This window comes from Schistocerca cancellata, chromosome 7 (assembly GCF_023864275.1).
Source record: "Schistocerca cancellata isolate TAMUIC-IGC-003103 chromosome 7, iqSchCanc2.1, whole genome shotgun sequence".
NCBI lineage: Eukaryota > Metazoa > Arthropoda > Insecta > Orthoptera > Acrididae > Schistocerca > Schistocerca cancellata.
This window is the reverse complement of record NC_064632.1, coordinates 224290993-224314653: the sequence shown is the minus strand read 5'-3', so window position 1 is coordinate 224314653 and position 23661 is coordinate 224290993. Positions and strand designations below refer to the sequence as shown.

Genomic DNA, 23661 nt, shown 5'->3' with positions numbered 1-23661 from the left:
TTTTTCTTCACTTCAACTCCTTCACATTGTATCCTTGATTCATTTTATGTAATTTTGTCTCCTATCTTATACAGTTATCACTTTTTTATGATTTTGATTTGGAATTAGATTATTACTTTTCAACAAACAGGAAATGTTTAGAAGATTTTTCCTGTGGTTATATGTCTTTAACTTTATATTTGTATTACTTTTGCTGCTGATACTTTTTATGAACTGAGTTTAAACTGTATTCTTTCAGGCTCATCAACTGTTCGAGAACAGGAGTTATAATATCTGTTCACTTTCATCGCACATATACATGTCTGGTCATCTGTGGGTCTAAGTTTTTGCATATAATTTTTCCTAATTAATTTTACTATATATGGGATGTGGAAAAAAAGGATTAATGTGCCAGAAGTTTGATTGATATTGAATATCCCATTTATTAATATAAATTTTGTATGTTCGGTTATTGGTTATCAGGTAATTTGCAAGCCTGTAATCTGTTGCAAAAAGAAATGATAATGCTGAGGAGAACTTTTTTTTTACTATTTATTTATTTATTTCTAATTTACAAAGCTTGAGAGACTTAATAGCTGAGCACTTTCCTCTCAGCAGATACATGACATAAAAATTAGATCACTCATGCTATAATTAGGCTGCTTAGTGTATTTATCATGTTCAGTGTCCTCTTGTGTGTAAATAAAGCAAAGTTATTTTCTTAATTGAGATGTGGTATTAGTTATGTTTATCAAAAATACTGTTTGTTCATGAACTTTGTTGTTGGGCTGTTTGGGTAAATGTGTGTGATGTTACTGTGCTTTTGCCTTTTTGTGTTTATGTGGTAGTGGGAATATACTACTGGAACGTTATGAATCAAATGGAAAGCATTTCATGACATGTCTCTTCAATTGAAAGTTTGGTGATTTGTCTCGAAATTGTCTTTGTCTTCCATATATCAGTCAGAGACTTCAGAATGCAATCACTCCAGTTGTAAAAATAATTATTTTCTTTTGTTGTAAGTATTTTTTTAAATTTTTGTAATACACATACTAATGGAGTTCCTGTGTCAACTAACTGTGTTCGTGTATTTCATAAAAAAAACTAAAAAGTTTGCGTGACAAAGAAAACATATTTTTGTACCAGCTATGAATATTTTTAAGAATAAAGCTTTTACGGCAATTTAGAATTGTAATGGTAATTTATATGAGTGTTTCCTGTGGCACTTTTCAACTCTGAAGTATTGTGTAATTATTGTATTGTAATTAGATTTCCTAGAGGTTTGTAATGTGGTTGTCAAAATTAATTATAAGTAATAATTTCCCACAAGTGTAATTCCTGCATATAATATGATTATATTTTGGAATATGCATTATTGAGTCATTTTATTTCAAACATATTGAATTCATTATTGCTAAAAATTGTAATGTTCTGTACCGTTCAGAACAAAAAATTATGTTACTTTTAATTTCTCCATTGCTCCAAAGTAATTATTTTTGAAACAAATTTCATACTATTATTATGTAATAGAGGTGAAAGTGAACAGATTATTCTATTTGTGTGGGCCATTTATTGTTCTAACAACTGTTACTCGACCGGTAATTGTGAGCCTGAAATGTATAGTCATTGAAAAAATTCTGTTCATTTCAGTAAAGAGTTAAAAATATTTTTGTCAAAATAGAAATGGAATTCTGGCTAAAATGTGAAGTAAATTCTGTCACAAACTGACTTTTAAATGTTCAAATTGGATTAGTGAAAAAATATGCATCAGCTGTAATTTTTATTTTGTTGTTTTGATTACTTATTTATTTTGTTTTCTTGGTAAATTTTAGTAAATTCTTTGTTAGTATTTGAGCATATGTTCGTAGACTTCTGAAGTCTCTAGCTTCCACAGGAAAGAATCCCTTTGTATTTGAATCCATATGGGAGAAATTGTTTGTGGAATTGTTACTGTCATCAGCTAGTTCGAACATATTTTATGATGATGTTAACTATTTTTTATAATGCCCATCAAATGGAACACAACCTTTTTTAATTGTGTAAACACAAACTCAATTCATTTACAACCATATAACAATAGGAAAAATGTATGTTTAGTTCCCATGCAACAACAAATGAATAGCTATTCTCCAAATTTAGAAATGTTGTTCAGAATCTTGGGTGCTACTGCATAGGAACATAGAGCAGAAGATTAAACTGTATTTCATAGTGATAAAACTGCAGTCATAAAGGTCCTAGTGTTAACTGAGGAATAAATTACTTAGTGACAGTGGGGCAAGAAGAAATTATAGAAACAGATGAGATTTGAAAGGATAGGAATTAAGAAGTGGCAGGAACAATTGTCAATGGCTGATAACTAACAAGAGATGACATTGTGAAACTAAACAGCAGAGTAGAAAAACATGTGTAAAGGAAACTATAGAGAGAAAGTGTGAGGACGGGAAGAGAAAGAGTTATGAGTAAATTGGGGTCAAATTCAGTCCCGTATTCAAGCAGTGACAGTTACAGCAGAGGAGGAATCTAACATTATGTCCTGGCTGAAGTCAAACTGGAGACTTTTTATCTTTTCCTTTCTCTGGTGTGTTACAGTCTGTGTGTATATATCTTGAGGAAAGCTGATGATTACTGGTGTTATGTAACATATTTTCTCTCTCTCTCTCTCTCTCTCTCTCTCTCTCTCTCTCTCTCTCTGTGTGTGTGTGTGTGTGTGTGTGTGTGTGTGTGTGTGTGTGTGTGTGTGTGTGAGAGAGAGAGAGAGAGAGAGAGAGAGAGCGAGAGAGAGAGAGGGGAGAGGGGGGGGGGTAGTTGATAAATGAAAAAAATAGTTGAGATAAATGGGGATGAAGAAAAGACAAGTAGGCAACAACTGCAGTTTTTATGAAAATTAACAGTAGGTTGATAACCGGATTTAGTACAAGCTACAAGTCAAAAACTCTCCTGTACAAAATACTGAGCTCCTTGTTTTTGGATATTAAGGCAGTGGGGAAGGGAGTATTTCACGTTAGTAGGACAGCAATAACGAAAGTGCAGATAAATATGTGATAGTGTGTGTTTTGGAAAAGTAATGTAAATTACTAGTTTCCAAAGACTTGGTCTTTTTTGTCTCTTCAAGTTCTGCATGCCTGTGCAATATTTCAAACTATGTGGTGATGGCTTAAACTTACACCTCCTAGGAAAGACATTACGTACATGTTAAATGAAACCTCTCTTTTTCTTGTTATTCAATAGATCGTTGACTATAACACAATATTACATCACCAGACATTGTAATTTCGGCATTATTATCACAAATTTCACATCAATCCTTCCTTTTAGCACTTCAGATTTCACATTTATAAGGAACTGCTGGCTGTGCAAAGTCTTATAAATGATGCTGATGTCAGCACTTGTACTTTCCTGTTTAGAGTGTTCAAAGGCTGTAACTGTTTGTGGATGGTGTTCCCAGATATTAACAGAGAAAGGAGGGCTTTTTTTGTGAGGTAGCATTTTGTCTTTTCCATGTTTATGAATTCTGTACTACATGGATTACTGTTAATATAGTTCCCAGTATGCAGGTGGAGCAAGCTGGACTTCGAAAATTAGTCGACACTATCAGTGTCATGGAAGATCTTTGGGATCACTGAGAAAACTGGCTTGTTTGTGTGTGGGCATAGCTTCTTCCGGGTAATAAATAATCCTGCAGGATGCTTTCTTCCAGGTAGTTCTGTTTTAAAGGAGAGAAGAACAGAGACAGGTTACAAGGATTGGGTTGTAAAACAGAGGGCCAAGAATCTGGATTAGGGCCATTTCAGGAAACAAATGTGAAAGGAGAAAGGTTAGTGTAATGTCATGTTGGCTTTGATTCCATCCGAGGCCAAGCACATGCTCAGTAGGTCACGGCTGGGGAAGAAACTAGTAACATACTTCTTAAAGGAAGCACTTCAGCATTTGGATGAATGGAAATCACATGAAACTTAATATAGTCTAGCAAGGTAGAATGCTTATATTTTGGCATACTTCTTCGGGTAGTAAAAGGTTTCGTGCATAGTTATATTTAAGGCTGTCAATGTTTCCAAAGTCTCCATAATACAATGAATCTACAACTGCACCCATACTCAGCAAACTACTGTAAAGTTCATGGTAAAGGGCTCTTCCCAATTTACCAACTGTTAGGGTTTCTTTCCATTACATTTGTGTATGGAGCACACTAATAATGTCTGTGCTATTGTGGACAACTTCATCAATCATTCACTGAAGAGGAAATGGATATTTTTATTATTTTATTTACTTACATATTGTGATGACCTTTAATACCTGTTTAGACTAATATTCATCTTCAAGAACACTTCTTTTAGGCTGTGTTCTGAACCAGAACTCAAATCTGGATAACTGCCTTTCATGGGAATAGGCATGCCATTTAAGTTATTCAGTCAAGCCTTAGGGATGATCTCAAGATTTCTGCTCCAACCACTCCCTCTTGTTGAAGTTCTCTTTCAGTTTGTATGATGCCCTAGGGTCTCTCAGATGAATTAAGAGTAATGCCTACAAAATGCAGGATTAGAGTTGAAGCCTTCTTTCACATACTGTTTTAGCTTGTTGCATGTAATCAACACATAGCATCAAAAAGAAAATTCACTTGAGAAAGCCAAAAAATTAGAGAGACACAGAATGGATGTCTGGTATTCATCTTCAGAAGGTGAAATTTCAGTACTGATAATAGAGTATAATTGAACAGATAAAAAATCTACTCACCAAGTGGCACACACAAAAATTGTGGAAATGTGCAGACTTTTGGAGAAGTGGCTCCTCCTCCTGGCATAAGAGTTGAAGGGAAAGGAAGAGAGATGAAGGGAAAAAACTGGTGAGTTTTAGGAAATGGAGTGATTTTTTTTTTAAAAAAAAAAGGGAAAAAAAAGCACCACGCATGGAACCCTGAGTTAAGGGAGTGTTACTGGATAGGATGAGAAGGAAAGAGTGATTGTTGGGGACTGCCCTGAATGAGATTTGAAAGCCTAATAGCTTAAAAGTAGAAGACAGAGATTAATGACAAAACATCCTGCAAGAGTTACTAAGAATGGAAAGCTAAGTGCATTTGCATTATTTATGGTAGATAGACAGGGGGAGAGTGGGATGGAATAGACAAATCAGAAAATAAAATATACAGAAAATTAAAAGCGAGGAAAATAAAGGGATGTTACATAAAAGAAATGTTGAAATTGAAGAAATTAATGTAAATGTAGACAAAGTATGTGGCAAGAGGCAAGGACATGCTGTAATGCCAGTTCCCACCTGCGGAGTTCTAAGAAATTGGAATTGGTATTGGTATTGGTATTGGTATTGTGGTGTGAGGTGGGGGGTTGAATCCATATGGGACATGTGGTGAAACAGGCACTGAGGTCATGACTGACATTTTGTAGAACACATTGTGCAATAGAATATTGTGTGTTGCCAGTATACATCCTCCGTCTGTGCCCATTCATCCTAACTGATAACCGGGGGTAATTATACCAATGTAAAAGGCTGAACAGTGTTTACGTGACAGCTGGTACACAATATTTTTCACAGGTGGCTCTCCCTTTGATTTTGTGTGTTTTGCCAGTTACAGGGCTGGTAGTAGGAGGGTGCATAGTCCAAGTCTTAACACAGGGCAGATCTTAGGGGTAGGAGCCATAGGTAGGGAAATAAGTGCACTAGGAGCATAGGGTTTTACTGGGATATATGGGAGGGGTTGGGGTGGCGTAAAGCTGTTCTAGGTGTAGTGGGCAAAATGTGAGACAGAATGGACCACATTTCAGGGTATGATTTAAGGAAGTCATAGGTGTGTTGAAATAGCTGATTGATCTATTCAAGACCAGGATAGTATTGAGTGACAGGAGACGTACTCCTGAATTGTCATCTGAAGGGACCAGCGATACCAGTATTCAATGTGATGACCCAGGAAATCTGCTTTTGAACTAGACTGGTAAGGTGGGGTAATTATGCTCATTGAAAATGAAAATGAACACTGAGTTGTGGATAGTGGTGCATTTCTGGAAAGAATCTGCACCTGAATAAATACATTTGCCTCAAATGCCGAGGCTGTGTAGGAGGGAGTGTTTGACATGGAAAGGATGGCAACTGTCAGAATGTGAGTACTGTTGTTTCTTTGTAGGTTTAATATGAAAAGAAGTGTATAGCTAACTCTCATTTAGGTCAACATCAAGGAAAGTGGCATGGGATTTGAAATAGGACCATGTGAAATTTAATTGGGAGAATGTATTTAGAGATATCAAAATTTTAACAGGTGATCATCATCATCATGAGTCTGTATGACAAAGATATCAATGTATCTGAACCAAATCAGAGGCTGAAGGCTTTTGAATGCCAGGAAATCCCCCTCCAAGCAGCCGATGAAAATGTTGGCATAGGAAGGAACCATCCTAGTTCCCATGGCTGTGCCTTTTATACATTTTTATGTCTGCCCCTCAAAGGTAAAGTAGTTGCTCGTAACTATAAAGTTGATTAAGGTGGGCAGGAATGATGTCATTGGTTTGCCACAGATGGGTGCTGGCTGATGTAGTGTTCAGCAGCAGACAAACCACATACATAGGAAATGTTGGTGTGTATATAGGGAGATCGTATCAGTGGTGACAAGCAAGATATGTGGTGGGAGTGGTCACAGATTTCAAAAAGTCTGGGAGGTGGTTGGTGTCTTTGATATAGGAGGGATGTCTTTGTACTATAGGTTGCAGGTGTTGATCAACCAAGGCAGATATAGGTTCAGTGGGTGGGTAGGCAGAAGCAAATTTTACTTGTGACCTCATGAGTTATAATGGACATGAGGCTCCACAGCTGTTCAAAAAAAGTTTACTGACATAAGGCACCTGAGTCAGCTAATACTTCCTACTATTTATTCTCATGTTGCTGGGATCTAAGACTAAAATGGCTACTGAACCCCAGTTGCAGGTTGCCTATCTAGTGGCTTCCAGGTGCAACAAAAGTTATTGGCCAAATTTAAAATTCTGTCACAACTTACTCATGAAGAGTATAATTGTACATTAAAGAATTGACACAATAGGTCATGACACAGCATACCTCAAGGTATGCAAATTACCCAGAATAGATTAATCCACTATTTGAGGGTCTCAACACTTAGTGACTTCCAACAAACTTTACACTTAATTTCAAAGCTTTTTGAAAGTTTTTCTTGCTGACCCCCCCCCCCCCCCCCCCCCACACACACAGAGAGAGAGAGAGAGAGAAAGAGAGAGAAAATACTTCATTACATTTTACTTTTCGCTGTACATGCAGTTAAACTTCAACATAAGGTATGATAATTCAATTTATTATTTCTTTACTACTTACACTATTTACAATACATTTTGCAGACAGTATTCACATATAACAATTAATGCACCCACAAAATTTTATCGTTGTACAACACACAGCTCAGGAGATTTGATGTCAAAAACATTGAGATATGTGAAAAACAGGTTTTTCTCAAAACAAAGTTTAAATTACCCAGATTGTACTCAACCAGATGGGACAATGAAGTGCTAAACTTCAGATATTTTAATACATTAACTCATTTGTAATCAGACATTTAAATCTGTTTTATACGTGTGAATTCAATTCTTTAAAATCAGTGGTTAAGGAAGAGGGAGGAGGGGGTTCCTGTACTGGTAGGATCTGTAGCACAGATAGTGGCTGAGTTAAGCCGTGATTTGCTCATATGTCTGATTAGGGAGAAAGCACTTCACAAGTTGGTAAACATACACATGTTGGCATGTGTCGCATTGCCATAACATGGTGCATTATACAGAGTACTTCGTGGGCAGTTCATGTAACTTCATCATTTCCAATATTTGCAGGTTCTTTGACATGCCAGTCATTTGTTACAGATCTGTTGTTCTTAGATACAGTCTTTTGCAACAGATGGAGTAGCAAATATTCACTGCCAGCATTTGTGACCACAAGAAAAATCTTCATGGTGCAACTCAGGTTAGACACCAGTTGTAGTCTTAATGTGGGGCTCAATTTGTAAATGACTGTCTTGTAGGTTCATACGTCCTCCCAACACTAGTTACAAATGCTGCTTACAAAGACATTATTCAAAATGATCTTTCAGGCTCTCTCTACAATGTACCTTTGCAAGTAAGTGGAAGTATGTGGTTTATGCAGGATGAGACTTCAGCTCATTCAAGTCACATTGTTCAAGTTTTATTAGGTGATATCTACTATGACATACAGTTCAATCTCATGCGTATTCCCACAATTTCAGATAGTTGGGTTGTTACTTGTGAAGCTGTCACAGACAATTTATGCAACAGATATTAATAATTAACAGGTTCTTCATTACTGAGTCATGGAAGCCTGCGAAATCATTAACTGTGTTCCAGGCTTATCTGAAAGGGGTGACACACAATAATTTGCCAAGTGCTTGCATGTGTAGAAACAAGCAAAGAACATTTTGAATATTTATTCTGAGGTTCTTAATTAAGAACATAAAGCACACACACACACACACACACACACACACACACACACACACACAGTGTCCATACACAAAAAGAAACACCTTAAAGGTACTGGAGATCGACAGAATTGAATTGAGCAGTCTGAAGTGTCTTATAGCTGTCGAATTTTTTGATGATGATTTTAAACGTTGTTTTTGTTGGAAGTTGGACAATAATTTGTAGGCTTGGTCTATTCAGTAAACAAATAGATTGATTCAGCTCTTTTTCTGGAATATGAAACATCAAATATTGAATGCTGAGTTTCACAGACTAGGCATATTGCCTCAGGGAAACACAGTGGTTGTCTTGTAAAATATTCTTATTAATATTTCAGCCTCAAGTCATTCAGATTAGCTCATTAAGCTTAAAAAAATTAATGGTATTTTTTATGAAACTGGTTACTCCAATTCCTTTTGTACTTTAGGAGAAAGATTATAAGGGCAGTGAACAGCATTGAAAAAATGAATCAGTGAACTTTAATTAGTATGAAATTGCAGTGGCTGTGTTGTGAAGGAGCATGATACTATGTTCCTTCTGCCATGCATGCATTTCCAAAGGAACGTACACTGCAGTGACTGCAAGAGCTATGAAAGACATGAAATGTATTCACATTTGCGAATAGACTGTTACGGCCAGTTATATGCGACCAGGGTAGAGGTTTGTTGATGGAAGTGGGGCTGTACTGTGGACATCCTGAACACGTGCTGGTGTTGCTCCAGTAATACTAATTGGTGCAGTGAGTACATGAATATTATGTATGGTTCACAGAAATATGAAACTGATTTTTGTGGTGAAATAAATTAAACTTGCTCCTAGGGCACATTTATGGTCATGTTTACTTTTGGGATGACACTACTCAGCCCTAGTACTATGGGGAAACATATAGTAAAGTCTAGTACTATTCAGGATCTTCTCCAGATGTAACTGAAAACTTTACAAAAAACCTAAGACCCCAATCATACAACAGTCAATTGGGAAAATTACGATCTTGTAAGTGGTGACAGTTTTGTAAGTGGTGAGAGAGTGGAATCCATCAAGCAAATAACTGAGGACTTAGGAAGCAAGTACTACTGTGATGGAGAGGTTGGCACAGGAGAGGAACTCATGGTGGGCTGTATCAAACCAGTCAGAAGACTGATGACAAAAAGTAAAATGCTGACTGTCACAAGGTGTCCTGCACAACTTTACTAAACACATTATGTTTGAGAGCTCACTCAAGATGGAAACATACTGGATCTAATAGCACCAAATAGCCCTGACACCTCTGAGAAATTGGGTATTGGTGACCATGAGGTAATTGTAGCATCAATAACTGCCAAAGTACAAAGGGCGCTAGAACAAGTAAAAGGATATAGGTTGTCGGACAGCTAGGAAAAGAGACAGCATTGCTGTATCTCCATAAGGAGCTCAAAACTCTTAGCTCTGGAGAGGAGCGTGTAGGAAACTGTGGCTCCAGTTTAGAAGACAGTATACGTAGAACAACATACCATGATGAGAGTTCGACCCTCCATGGTATATGGTCCCTGTAAAGAGCCTTTGAAAGAAACAGACTTCTGGGCTACAGGCATAGGTAGGGAGCTGCTGAAAGAAACTCATTTGGTTGTCAAGATGGCAATGCTTGAAACCGTCAGTGATTACTATAGCAGAATATTATTGAAGAATCTCTCTCAAAAACCAAAGAAATTCTGGTCCTGTCTAAAGGCTGATAAAAGTACCAAAGTTAGTGTCCAGACACATATGGATTAGACAAGGACTGAAACAGAGGTTAGCTAAGGAAAAATGCTGAACTCATTTTTCAAATGTTCCCTTACAAATGAAAATACAGTGGTATTGTTATTATTTAATTCTTGCACCACTGGCAAATGACTCATGCAGATATTACTGTCAATTGAAAACCAGCCAAAATTGCTAAAATTGAGCAAAGCTCTAGAGCCTGATGGAATCCCTATCAGATACTACACCAAATTAACAACTGAAGTAGACTGTCTTTTAACTATAATGTGCCGCAAACCCCGCGCACAAAGTACTGTGCGCAGTACCTGGAAGAAAACATGTCACGTTTTGTCCCATAGGAACTTGCCACCAAAAGTATGTCATACCTGTCTACAAGAAGGGTAGCAAAAGTGATGCACAATATCACAGTCGAGGATTTGTTTTAGAGTCTTGGAACATATTTTGAGCTCAATCATCATGAGGTATCGCAAACAGAATGACCTCCATGCCTGTTGTTGTTGTGGTCTTCAGTCCTGAGACTGGTTTGATGCAGCTCTCCATGCTACTCTATCCTGTGCAAGCTGCTTCATCTCCCAGTACCTACTGCAGCCTACATCCTTCTGAATCTGCTTAGTGTATTCATCTCTTGGTCTCCCCCTACGATTTTTACCCTCCACGCTGCCCTCCAATACTAAATTGGTGATCCCTCGATGTCTCAGAACATGTCCTACCAATCGAGCCCTTCTTCTAGTCAAGTTGTGCCACAAGCTCCTCTTCTTCCCAATTCTATTCAATACCTCCTCATTAGTTATGTGATCTACCCATCTAATCTTCAGCATTCTTCTGTAGCACCACATTTCGAAAGCTTCTATTCTCTTCTTGTCTAAACTATTTATCGTCCACGTTTCACTTCCATACATGGCTACACTCCATACAAATACTTTCAGAAACGACTTCGTGACATTTAAATCTATACTCGATGTTAACAAATTTTTCTTCTTCAGAAACGCTTTCCTTGCCATTGCCAGTCTACATTTTATATCCTCTCTACTTTGACCATCATCAGTTATTTTGCTCCCCAAATAGCAAAACTCCTTTACTACTTTAAGTGTCTCATTTCCTAATCTAATTCCCTCAGCATCACCCGACTTAATTACATTCCATTATCCTCATTTTGCTTTTGTTGATCATCATCTTATACCCTCTTTTCAAGACACTGTCCATTCCGTTCAACTGCTCTTCCAAGTCCTTTGCTGTTTCTGACAGAATTACAATGTGATCGGCGAACCTCAAAGTTTTTATTTCTTCTCCGTGGATTTTAATACCTACTCCGAACTTTTCTTTAGTTTCCTTTATTGCTTGCTCAATATACAGGGTTATTACAAATGATTGAAGCGATTTCACAGCTCTACAATAACTTTATTATTTGAGATATTTTCACAATGCTTTGCACGCACATACAAAAACTCAAAAAGTTTTTTTAGGCATTCACAAATGTTCGATATGTGCCCCTTTAGTGATTCGGCAGACATCAAGCCGATAATCGAGTTCCTCCCACACTCGGCGCAGCATGTCCCCATCAATGAGTTCGAAAGCATCGATGATGCGAGCTTGCAGTTCTGGCACGTTTCTTGGTAGAGGAGGTTTAAACACTGAATCTTTCACATAACCCCACAGAAAGAAATCACATGGGGTTAAGTCGGGAGAGCATGGAGGCCATGACATAAATTGCTGATCATGATCTCCACCACGACCGATCCATCAGTTTTCCAATCTCCTGTTTAAGAAATGCTGAACATCATGATGGAAGTGCGGTGGAGCACCATCCTGTTGAAAGATGAAGTCGGCACTGTCGGTCTCCAGTTGTGGCATGAGCCAATTTTCCAGCATGTCCAGATACACGTGTCCTGTAACGTTTTTTTCGTAGAAGAAAAAGGGGCCGTAAACTTTAAACCGTGAGATTGCACAAAACTCGTTAACTTTTGGTGAATTGCGAATTTGCTGCACGAATGCGTGAGGATTCTCTACCGCCCAGATTCGCACATTGTGTCTGTTCACTTTACCATTAAGAAAAAATGTTGCTTCATCACTGAAAACAAGTTTTGCACTGAACGCATCCTCTTCCATGAGCTGTTGCAACCGCGCCGAAAATTCAAAGCGTTTGACTTTGTCATCGGGTGTCAGGGCTTGTAGCAATTTTAAATGGTAAGGCTTCTGCTTTAGCCTTTTCCATAAGATTTTCCAAACCGTCGGCTGTGGTACGTTTAGTTCCCTGCTTGATTTATTCATCGACTTCCGCGGGCTACGCGTGAAACTTGCCCGCACGCGTTCAACCGTTTCTTCGCTCACTGCAGGTCGACCCATTGATTTCCCCTTACAGAGGCATCCAGAAGCCTTAAACTGCGCATACCATCGCCGAATGAAGTTAGCAGTTGGTGGATCTTTGTTGAACTTCGTCCTGAAGTGTCGTTGCACTTTAATGATTGACTGATGTGAGTGCATTTCAAGAACGACATACGCTTTCTCGGCTCCTGTCGCCATTTTGCCTCACTGCGCTCTCGAGCGCTCTGGCGGCAGAAACCTGAAGTGCGGCTTCAGCCGAACAAAACTTCATGAATTTTTTTACGTATCTGTAGTGTGTTGTGACCATATGTCAATGAATGGAGCTACAGTGAATTTATGAAATCGCTTCAATCATTTGTAATAGCCCTGTACAGATTGAATAACATTGGGGATAGGCTACAACCCTGTCTCACTCCCTTCCCAATGATTGCTTGCCTTTCATACCCCTCGACTCTTATAACTGCCATCTGGTTTCTGTACAAATTGTAAATAGCCTTTCGCTCCCTGTATTTTACCCCTGCCACCTTCAGAATTTGAAAGAGAGTATTCCAGTCAACGTTGTCAAAAGCTTTCTCTAAGTCTACAAATGCTAGAAACATAGGTTTGTCTTTTCTTAATCTTTCTTCTAAGATAAGTTGTAAGGTCAGTATTCCCTCACGTGTTCCAACATTTCTACGGAATCCAAATTGATCTTCCCCGAGGTTGGCTTCTATCAGTTTTTCCATTCGTCTGTAAAGAATTCGCGTTAGTATTTTGCAGCTGTGACTTATTAAACTGATAGTTCAGTAATTTTCACATCTTTCAACACCTGTTTTCTTTGGGATTGGAATTATTATATTCTTCTTGAAGTCTGAGGGTATTTCATCTGTCTCGTACGTCTTGTTCACCAGATGGTAGAGTTTTGTCTGGACTGGTTGTCCCAAGGCTGTCAGTAGTTCTAATGGAATCTTGTCTACTCTGGGGGCCTTGTTTCGACTCAGGTCTTTCAGTGCTCTGTCAAACTCTTCACGCAGTATCATATCACCCATTTCATCTTCATCTACATCCTCTCCTATTTCCTTGATATTGTCCTCAAGTAGATCGCCCTTGTATAGACCATCTATATACTACTTCCATCTTTCTGCTTTCCCTTCTTTGCTTAGAACTGGGTTTTCATCTGAGCTCTTGATATTCATACAAGTGATTCTCTTTTCTCCAAAGGTCTCTTTAATTTTCCTGTAGGCTGTATCAATCTAACCCCTAGTGAGATAAGCCTCTACATCCTTACATTTGTCCTCTAGCCATGCCTGTTTAGCCATTTTGCACTTCCTGTCGATATCATTTTTGAGACGTTTGTATTCCTTTTTGCCTGCTTCATTTACTGCATTTTTATATTTTCTCCTTTCATCAATTAAATTCAATATTTCTTATGTTACCCAAGGGTTTCTACCAGCCCTCGTCTTTTTGCCTATTTGACCCTCTGCTGCCTTCACTATTTCATGCCTCAATGCTACCTATTCCTCTTCTGCTGTATTTCTTTCCCCCATTCCTGTCAATTGTTCCCTCCATGACTACCAGTATGGATTCCAAGAGTGTCAGTCCTGCAAAACCCAACTTGCACTTTTTCCATATGATTCCCTGAAAGCCCTGGATCAAGGCAATCAGGTGAACAATATATTTCTCGATTTCTGAAGAGTATTTGACTCATTGTCAGTACTAAATCTACGCTTATCATCAAAAATGTGACCAGATGGGGTATCAAGTGAAATTTGTGACTGGATTGAGAAGATTTTGGTAGGGAGAATGCAACAAGTTATATTGGATGGAGACTCATAGACAGTTAGAGAATTAACTTTCAGTGTGTCCTAAGGAAGTGTGGCAGGTTACTTGCTGTTCAGCTTGTACTGCCTTTTTGCAGATGATGCAGTTATTTGTAATGAAGTCATGCAAAAAAAAAAAAAAAAAAGCTTCACAAATAATCAGTCAAATCTTGCTAAGATTTCAAAGTGGTCCAAAGATTGGCAGGTTACTTTAAATGTTCAAAAATGTGAAATGGTACATTTCACAAAATGAAAAACAAAACACCATTGTTTCCTATGAATAAGCACCAGCAATTCACTGCTGGAATTGGTCAACTCATACAAGTACCTGTGTGTAACACTTCATCGGAATACAATATGGAATGAACACATAGGCTCACTTTTTGGTAAAGCAGGTGACAGACTTTAGTTTATTGGTTGAATACTAGGAAAACTTTACCTAATCCCATACTATAGTTGCTCAAACACAACTCAGATTGACTATGTCCTAGTAAGATATTGAAACATCATAGATGTGTTATATCTGAAAGTTGTTCCATATGAAACCGGTGCATTGCAACACCAATCAATCATCTGTAAGCTTCAAATAAGCCCATTATCTTGGTGCTCTGCAAGAAATGGACCATCAACAACTCAAATGATGGTGCTTCTAGGAGAAGGATGCTAACGTGATGATGAAAATTACAGTGTCACCAATTGCCACAGTCGAAGACAGCTTGACTAAATTGAAGACCTCTGCTCGTGAAGCTGTGCATTCTTCTTGGAACTACGAAACAAGGATGATGAAGGATCAGCAAAGACATATGGCTTTGTAATGATGATGATAAGGGTACTATATGCAAGAAGAAAAAATTGTACCACAAATTTCTTGCAGATGAAACACTATCTGTTGGAATGCCTACAAACAAGAGCTCATAGAAGAGCAAAGATGTTACTGCAGTCACAAAAGCAGACAGGAATTCAGACCTCTACACAAAACTTGACCCATACAAAGGAGAATGTGACGTTTATTGACTAGCCAAATCAAAGCCTCAAAAAATGAAAGGCATCCATCGTTTTTACATCAACAACAATGAAATGCATGCACTGCTGGTGGTCAGAAGAAGGCGAGGGGATACTGACAGAGCTACTTTGAGAGAGTTTTGACAGAGAAATCTCCCCATCCGCCAATACCACCCATGTTGGCTGTTGAAGGACCAACCAAGGAAATTAACACTGCCAAAATCGATTGTGCTCTGTAGGAGATTAAGAGAGGGTAGGCCACTGACCCAATGACCCTGATGATCATTTGATCTTCCAGCAGAGTTAGAGTACTGTCAACAGTGGAATGAAGCAGATTGTCTAACAGACCTTTTCAACCAGATCAGAGAAGGTGAAGTGCCAACAGATTGTCAATGGAGCATCACTGTACCAATCTTCAAAAAGAAAGGAAGCCCCACTGAGTGTTTCTAATTACCATCGGATCAGATCAGATTACTGAGCCACATGATGAAGATCATCACACACATTCTTGACAAAAGGATTCATGAAGCAGCTCAAATCAAGGAACCAAACTGGATTTATGGAAGATTGTGGTACAGTTGACACAATCCATGCTGCACAGCTGCTGGTTGAAAAGTAGATGTCACTGCCACTCACTTCTAGACTTTGAAGAGGCTTTCAATTGGGTACTGCATGCAATACCCAATTGAAAGCCCAATCTGATTAGCACTTTGAGAACATGGCATTCCAAAGTACCATGTTAACTAAGTATGGATTCCCTATGTTGAACCGAGGAGCTGCTGCAGGAACATCCAATGACTTTTGCACCACTGTAGGAGTCCACCAAGGTTCAGCATTATCACCACTGCTTTTCATTCTCATCATGGACATTGTCTCATCAGACCTGCACATGCCAGTACAATGGCTGTGTCTCTATGCCAATGATGTCACATTGTCTGAGAAGATCGTATTTGATCTTCAGTGCCAAACATAAAAGTGGAGCAATTGACTTGCTCGATAGGTCTGTGGCTGGACAAAACGAAAACTGAGTGCATGACATTATATCCATGAGAAGTTGATACCTTCAGTGCTGGCGGATAAGATCTGTCACGAATAACAAAATTTAAGTATCTCGATTGTACAATCTGTAACAATAACAAACTTACAAATGAGATCAATACAAGAATGCAGGCAGCATGGTTGAAGTGGTGAATGACAACTGGAGTCACCCCGATTGTTGGATGAAGGATCATCTGAAGTCTAAGATTTAGTGCACTGTCACCCATCCTGTTGCTCTCTACAGCATCAAGTGTTGGCCAGCTACAAAAGAGGCAGAAAGATGACTGGGGGGGGGGGGGGGGGGGGTATGGAGACTAAGATGCTTAGGTGGACAGGTGACATCACTCGACTAGATCATGTTTCAAATGATACTATATTTTGGGGTCCCACAGTGCCAGAAGGAAGTGGGAGAAAGCTGTCTGCGATAGTTTGAACATTTGCTGTGTTCAGATGACAGTAATATAGTAAAGGCAGCATACAAAGGTAGTCATGAGAAAGAGACCCAAGGAATGATCAAGACAGTTACAGGCTAGCACACTGGCCACTGACCTGAAGGCAATAAATCTTCTTCTAGACATAGCCCACAATCAAAAAGGAGACAGTGAATCCATTCATTTGGCCTGCCACCAGGCAGGACTAATGCTAAGGAAGAAGAAGAAGATGATGATGATGAAGCAGATACTAGGGAAATGCAGTCAATCTGTAAAGGAGCTTACACATCACTTGTGCAACTCACCCTAAAGTATTTCTCATGTGTGTCTGAGCTGTATCATAGAACTAACATGGAATGTTGAATGTATACAGAGAATCACAGCATGGATGGTCACAGATTTGTTTGACCTGTGGATGACTGCCACAGAGACGCTGAAAAAACTGAACTGGCAGGCACTACAAGATAATGCAAACTATTCAGAGGAGGCCTTGGTCATTTCGGAAGACACCATCAAAGGTGTGTACACTGTATTAAGACAGTGATTCACATTCTTCACCTTATAGCCAACATCCTCCTCAATACCTTGTTGAGTTGGTGACTGTGGTAATATGTGATATCCAGTCCATATTACCATATCTTATGGCAAGTACTTGGCACTATAACCACCATTTGCTTTGGCTATCTACATCTACAATCTACATACATACTCTGAAAGCCACCATGTGGTGCATAGCGAAGGGTACCCTGTACCACTACTAATTTCCTTTCATGTCCGCAGTTCGTGGTCTAGTGGCTAGCATTGCTACCTCTGGATCATGGGGTCCCGGGTTCGATTCCCACCCGGGTTGGGGATTTTCTCTAACCGGGAACTGAGTGTTTGTGTTGTTCTCATCATTTCATCATCATCCTCATCATTCTTGACAGTGGCTGGACTGGACTGTGAAAAAAAATTGGACTGTGAAAAAATTGGGACTTTCTACGGGCACTGATGACGGTGCAGTTGAGTGCGCCACAAACCAAACATCATCATCAGTTTCCTTTCATGTTCCACTCACAAACAGAGGGAGGGAAAAACTATGGCTTATATGCCTCCATATGAGCCCTAATTTCTCTTATCCTATCTTTGTGGCAGCAGCAGACTCATTCTGCAGTCAGCTTCAAATGCCATTTCTCTACATTTTCTCAATAGTGTTCCTTAATAAGAATGACACCTTCCCTCCGGGAATTCCCATTTAAGTTCCCAAAGCATCTCTGTAATACTTGTGTTGTTCGAACATACTGGTAACAAATTTAGAAACATGAATTCTGAATTGCTTCAATATCTTCCTTCAATCTGACCAGGTGCAGATCCCAGACATTCAAGCAACATTCAAGAATGGATTGCACTATTGTCCTATACGTGGCCACTTTTACCGATGAACCACACTTTCTTCAGTTTATCCCAATAAAATGAATTCAACCATTCTTCTTCCGTACATAACCCTCACACACTTATTCCATTTCACATCACTTTGCAATGTGCCATGTAGATATTTAATTGACGTGACTGTATCAAGCAGCACACTACTAATGCTGTTTTTGAACATTATGGGTTTGTTTTTCCTACTCACCTGCATTAACTTACATTTTCCTACATTTGGAGCTAGATGTCATTCATCACACTAATCAGAAAATTTGTCTGAGTCATCTTGTATGCTCCAGCAGTCACTGAACTTTGACATCTTACTGTACACCACATCACCATCAGCAAACAGCTGCAGACTTCTGCTCACCCTGTCCACCAGATCATTTACATACATAGGAAATAAACGGCATCCGTATCATACTTCCCTGGAACTTTCCAGATGATACCCTTGTCTCTGATGACCCCTCGTTGTGGAGGACAAAGTAGTGGATTCTATTACTTAAGAAGTCTTTGAGCCACTCACGTATTTGGGACCTATTCTGTATGGTTGTACCTTCATTAACAGTCTGCAGTGGGGCATCATGTCAAATGGTTTTTAAGAAGTCTAGGAATCTGCTTGTTGCTCATCATCTGTGGTTCACAGTGTATCTTGTGAGAAAAGGGCAAACTGTATTTCACATAAGCAATCCTTTCTAAATCTGCGCTGATACGTGGGCAGAAGCTTTTCTGTCTCAAGGATATTTATTATATTCAAACTGACAGTAAATTCAGTAATTCTGCAGCAAACCAATGTGAAGCAGATTGGCCTGTAATTTTGCAGTTCTGTTCTTTTATCCTTCGAACATACAGGAGTTACCCATGATTTTTTTCTGCCACTTGAGACTTTGCGCTTGGTGAGAGATTTATGATAAATCAGAATACTGTAGAGTATTCTTTGTAAAACCAAACTGGGACTCCATCCGAGCTTTCAGTTATTCTGTCCACCAGGAAGTTTCGTACTGTGTCCTCCATATGGGACACTGTGCAGTGGTTAAACGATGATATGTTTGTACAATTCTCTTGCGTGGACAATTTCTTCAATGCAAAATTTAAAACTACAGCTTTGCTTTTGCTGTCTTCTGCTGCCACACCAGATTGGTCAATGAGTGACTGAGTAGCAGCCTTAGTCCTGCATTATGATTTTATGTAGGACTAGAATTTTCTTGGTTTCTCAGCAAGAACTTTTGCTGAGGTATGACAGTGATAGTAGTTACAAGCTTCGTGCTTTCATCTTTTTATAGCCACGCGAACTTCTACTAACTTTTGTCTGTCATCATTTGCACATTTTCTAAACTCCTTTGTTAAACATGGAGGGTCTTTCCCGTCCCTAACCCACTTACGTGACATATACTTCTCCAGAGTATGATTTACAGTCTGTTTAAACTTTGCCCATAATTCCTCGATGTCCATAGTGGAACTAATTTAATGTCACTTCTGTCTAAATGGGACTCTAGCAGCTGCGTATCTGCTCTTTCTGGCAGATATTCTGTCCTAGCCTTCTTGACTGATTTATTAACTTTAGTAACCATAGTCACTATGATGAGATCATGGTTACTAATCCCTGTCTTTATACTGATGCCATCAACAAGATCAGGCATGTTTATTGTTACTGGGTCTAAAATATTTCCATTGTTTGCGTACTGCCTAACTAATTGTTCAAGACAGATTTTGGAAAATGTGTACAAAAGTTCTTTGCAAGACTGTCTCTCTGTACCCCCTGCAATGAATACATTTTTGTCCCAGTCTCTACTTGGTAGGTTAAAGTCGCCTCCAGCTAATATTGCATGATCTGGGTATTTCCTGATTACGGACTGTAAACTTTCTTTGAATGACTCGAAAACTGTCACAGTTGGCCTGTAAAAATATCCAGCAATTAACTTGATTTCACCTGCACCTGTTATACACAACCAGAATATTTCACTATCGCTCTCAGATTTGATCTCAATAGAGACAGTATTTTTGTGAGTTATTGCGAACACTCCACCTCCTATGGTGTCTAATATGTCTTTGAGTATACATTTCATGAATTGCTAAATACCCCAGAGCTTTCTAGTTTGGGTTTCAGCCAGTTCTTGGTCCCCAAGTATAATTTGAAGGCTTAAAATTTTCTGAAGGAGAGTAAGTTCAGGAACTTTTTTACAAATACTTTGATAATTTACTGATAAAATTTTGACAGTTGAAGTGTCGTTACTCTGAACGGGATCTTGTTTCACAGCCTGCATGTCATCTGGCAAATATTCATCAGAGTACCTCAAACTACCCCTAGCCTTAAAAACTCCCATGTCCACTCTAAAAGTACTCTGCCACCCAGGTCACTGCTTCCTTTGTGTAGTGCACTCCTGACCCATCATAGGTAGTCCTACAATACCCCACTCGAAACGCAGGTCCAAAAATCTGCAGCCAAGACCATCTCAGAGTCGACGAAGCCTTTGATTGAGACTCTTCACTTGGCTCCAAACCAAAGGACCCTGATCAACTCTGGCAACCATTCTGAAAATTGTGAGATATTTCTGATGTTGGTTATCTTTGGTTGTGTTGACACTTGTTCTGTGTGTGGTGTCTTCCTTGTTTCTCCTCTGTGAACCGAGGTATTAAATTTGCTTGCACATTTTTTCTTCCTTGCTTTTGTGCCTTGAGAATGGCAGGATGTTCTCCTGTCGAAATATTGGCAGTGTTCGACGATGTTACCCGGCAGCAAACCCGTAAGTTATTTGAACGTTCGATTCGCCGGGAAAAGTTAAGGTCTCACATCACAGGCATGTTTGATAGGGTTCATGTCTGGAGAACATGCTGGCCACTCTAGTTGAGTGATGTAGTTACCCTGAAGGAAGTCATTCACAGGATGTGCATAATGGGGGTGCTAATTGTCATTTCATGAAGACGAATGCCTCGCCAATATGCTGCTGATATGGTTGCACTATCAGTCAGCAGATGGCATTCACGTATTGTACAACCATTACGGCACCTTCCATGACCACCAGCGGCGTATGTTGGCCCCATATAATGCCACCCCAAAACAGCAGGGAACCTCCACATTGCTGTACTCGCTGGACAGTGTGTCAAAGGCATTCATCCTGTCTGGGTTGCCTCCAAACATGTCTGCATTGATTGTCTGGTTGAAGGCATATGTGACACTCACCGGTGAAGAGAACGTGACGCCAATCCTGAGCGGTCCATTCGGCATGTCTCTGGGCCCATCTGTACCGTGCTGCATGGTGTCATGGTCGCAAAGATGGACCTCACCATGGGTGTCAGGACTGAAGTTGCGCATGATGCAGCCTATTGCACACAGTTTGAGTTGTAACACCACGTCCTGTGGCTGCACAAAAAGCATTATTCAACGTGGTGGTATTGCTGCCAGGTTTCCTCCGAGCCATAATCCATAGATAGTGGTCATCCACTGCAGTAGTAGCCCTTGGGCGGCCTGAGCGAGGCGTCATTGACAGTTCCTGTCTCTCTGTATCTCCTGCATGTCTGAACGACATCACTTTCGTTCAGTCCAAGATGCCTTGTTGAGAGCCCTTCTGGGCACAAAGTAACAATGTGGACACTATTGAACTGCGGTATTGACAGTTTAGGCATGGTTGAACTGCAGACAACACGAGCCGTGTACCTCCTTGCTGGTGCATTGGCTGGAACTGATCGGCTGTCAAACCCCTCTGTCTAATAGGCACTGCTCATGCATGGTTGTTTACATTTTTGGATGGGTTTAGTGACATCTCTGAATAGTCAAAGAGACTGTGTCTGTGGTACAAAATCCACAGTCAATGTCTGTCTTCAATAGTTCTGGGAACTGGGGTGACGCAAAACATTTTTGACGTGTGTATCTTACTGAAGCCGCTGTTGAAAACTTCCACTGAAGTCAGGAAGTTTAACGGACTCTTTTGCAATATTTATTTTATTACAGCATTCAAAACTGCTTTCCCAGATGGTGAACAAATGATAATTTTTTTTTTTTTTTTTTTTTTTTTAATTTCAGTTGGCCAATGTGAAAGCAAGGGCACACTCGTGGGCAGTAGCGGTGCTATCATGTCAGTTGACTTCGACTGCACAGGGTGCTTTGTGCTTGGAGCTTCCAGTGATTTTGCCAGCCGGGTGTGGACTGTTTCGGATCTGCGACTTAGGGTGAGTGGCAAGAATTCATCATACTGAGATTACAACCCCTGAGAGGCAAGTGATATGTACTCCGTTTTCACCTCAACTATTGCAGTTTCACTGAACATGGAATAATGTCTGGTAATTTGAATTATTTTTATAACCAGACAAAATTTTGTTGAACAATAATTGATCCACAGTGTGTTATATTATTTATACAAGGATAAATATGAACATTCCGATCATTTTGAAAGCACTGCAGGAATGAAACTAAGACATACAGTTTGCTTTCTGTGCAGGAAACTGTGAACTAGGTGTGTTTGCCAAAATAATATATGACAATAGCACAAGCAGGGCTTTAAGAGGCCTGTATTTTGAGCTTGCAGGACTAGAGGCACAGATTTAGATACGTACTTTGTTGATTGAGAACTGAACTCAGACATCATTTACACAAATATTTTATTGCTTTATAAAACCTTTATTATTTGGTCACTCTGTTGTTGTAATCACTTATCTTTCTGTTAGTTTCACAATGGAAAAGCATTTATTGTGTACATTTGCTGATTACTTATAGGAAAAAATTCTTTTACCACTGATGATTGAACAATGCTTAAGGAAAGAAGCAGAAATTATGTGCGATAATATACATGCTTTATAATTTTGTGATGAGAAAATCGTTATTTCATACACTTCCAATATTAAACCCATGGCCATATTTGTGCATAAAGCTTGTAGTTGTTGAATTAGTAAACAGCCCTTGGGCGGAACTACATATCACAAATTTCAACATGATGAATACTTAATTTTTTTTTAGCCCTGTTGAGTCAAATTCATTGACTTAGTCTCACACTAAAATGAGTAAATATATCTTCAGTGTATAGTGGATGTACTGAATATTAGATAGTCATGTAAACAAGTATATGGTATCACAGCTTATGAAATTTTATTCTTTTTTGACTGATCTTACTCATTGTACTATTTGTATTCCACCCAGAATTATACAGTATCATATTAGATTCAGTCTTTTTGTAAGCTGAGTTTTCAGTTTCAGATATTTCCCTATAATGTTTTAGATGAGGTGTGGAGTTGGACACTTAATGCAAATGACTCATGATTAACTAACAAAAGAATGTAGGGTGGATTTCCACCCTACATGAGATATCATGGTAGTAGTATATGAAGGCGTGGTAAATGACAGCTGATTTATGTTATTTGTTGCTACATTTTTTATGATGTGATTAATATGTCAATACATGTGACATGTTAAAAAATATTGATTTCTTTTTTTAGAAATTTTCTTAATTCAACCAATTAAATGTTACCCCTTCAAAACAAGGTGAA

The 23661-nt window shown here is 39.1% G+C and overlaps 1 protein-coding gene across 3 annotated transcripts in view; it reads left to right on the top strand.

Moving 5' to 3' along the window:
* LOC126092301 (autophagy-related protein 16-1-like) overlaps positions 1-22392 on the top strand; it is a 106283-nt gene extending 83891 nt beyond the window's left edge. For 2 of the 3 annotated variants that reach the window (XM_049907823.1, XM_049907822.1), the window contains one exon: positions 22205-22392. In XM_049907823.1, coding sequence (XP_049763780.1) covers positions 22205-22377 — 173 coding nt within the window. In that variant the 3' untranslated portion in view covers positions 22378-22392. Of the gene's footprint in view, positions 1-238; positions 1763-22204 lie in introns of those variants that run through there. The other variant, XM_049907824.1, reaches the window with a different exon arrangement.
* Positions 22393-23661: the final 1269 nt, after the last annotated feature.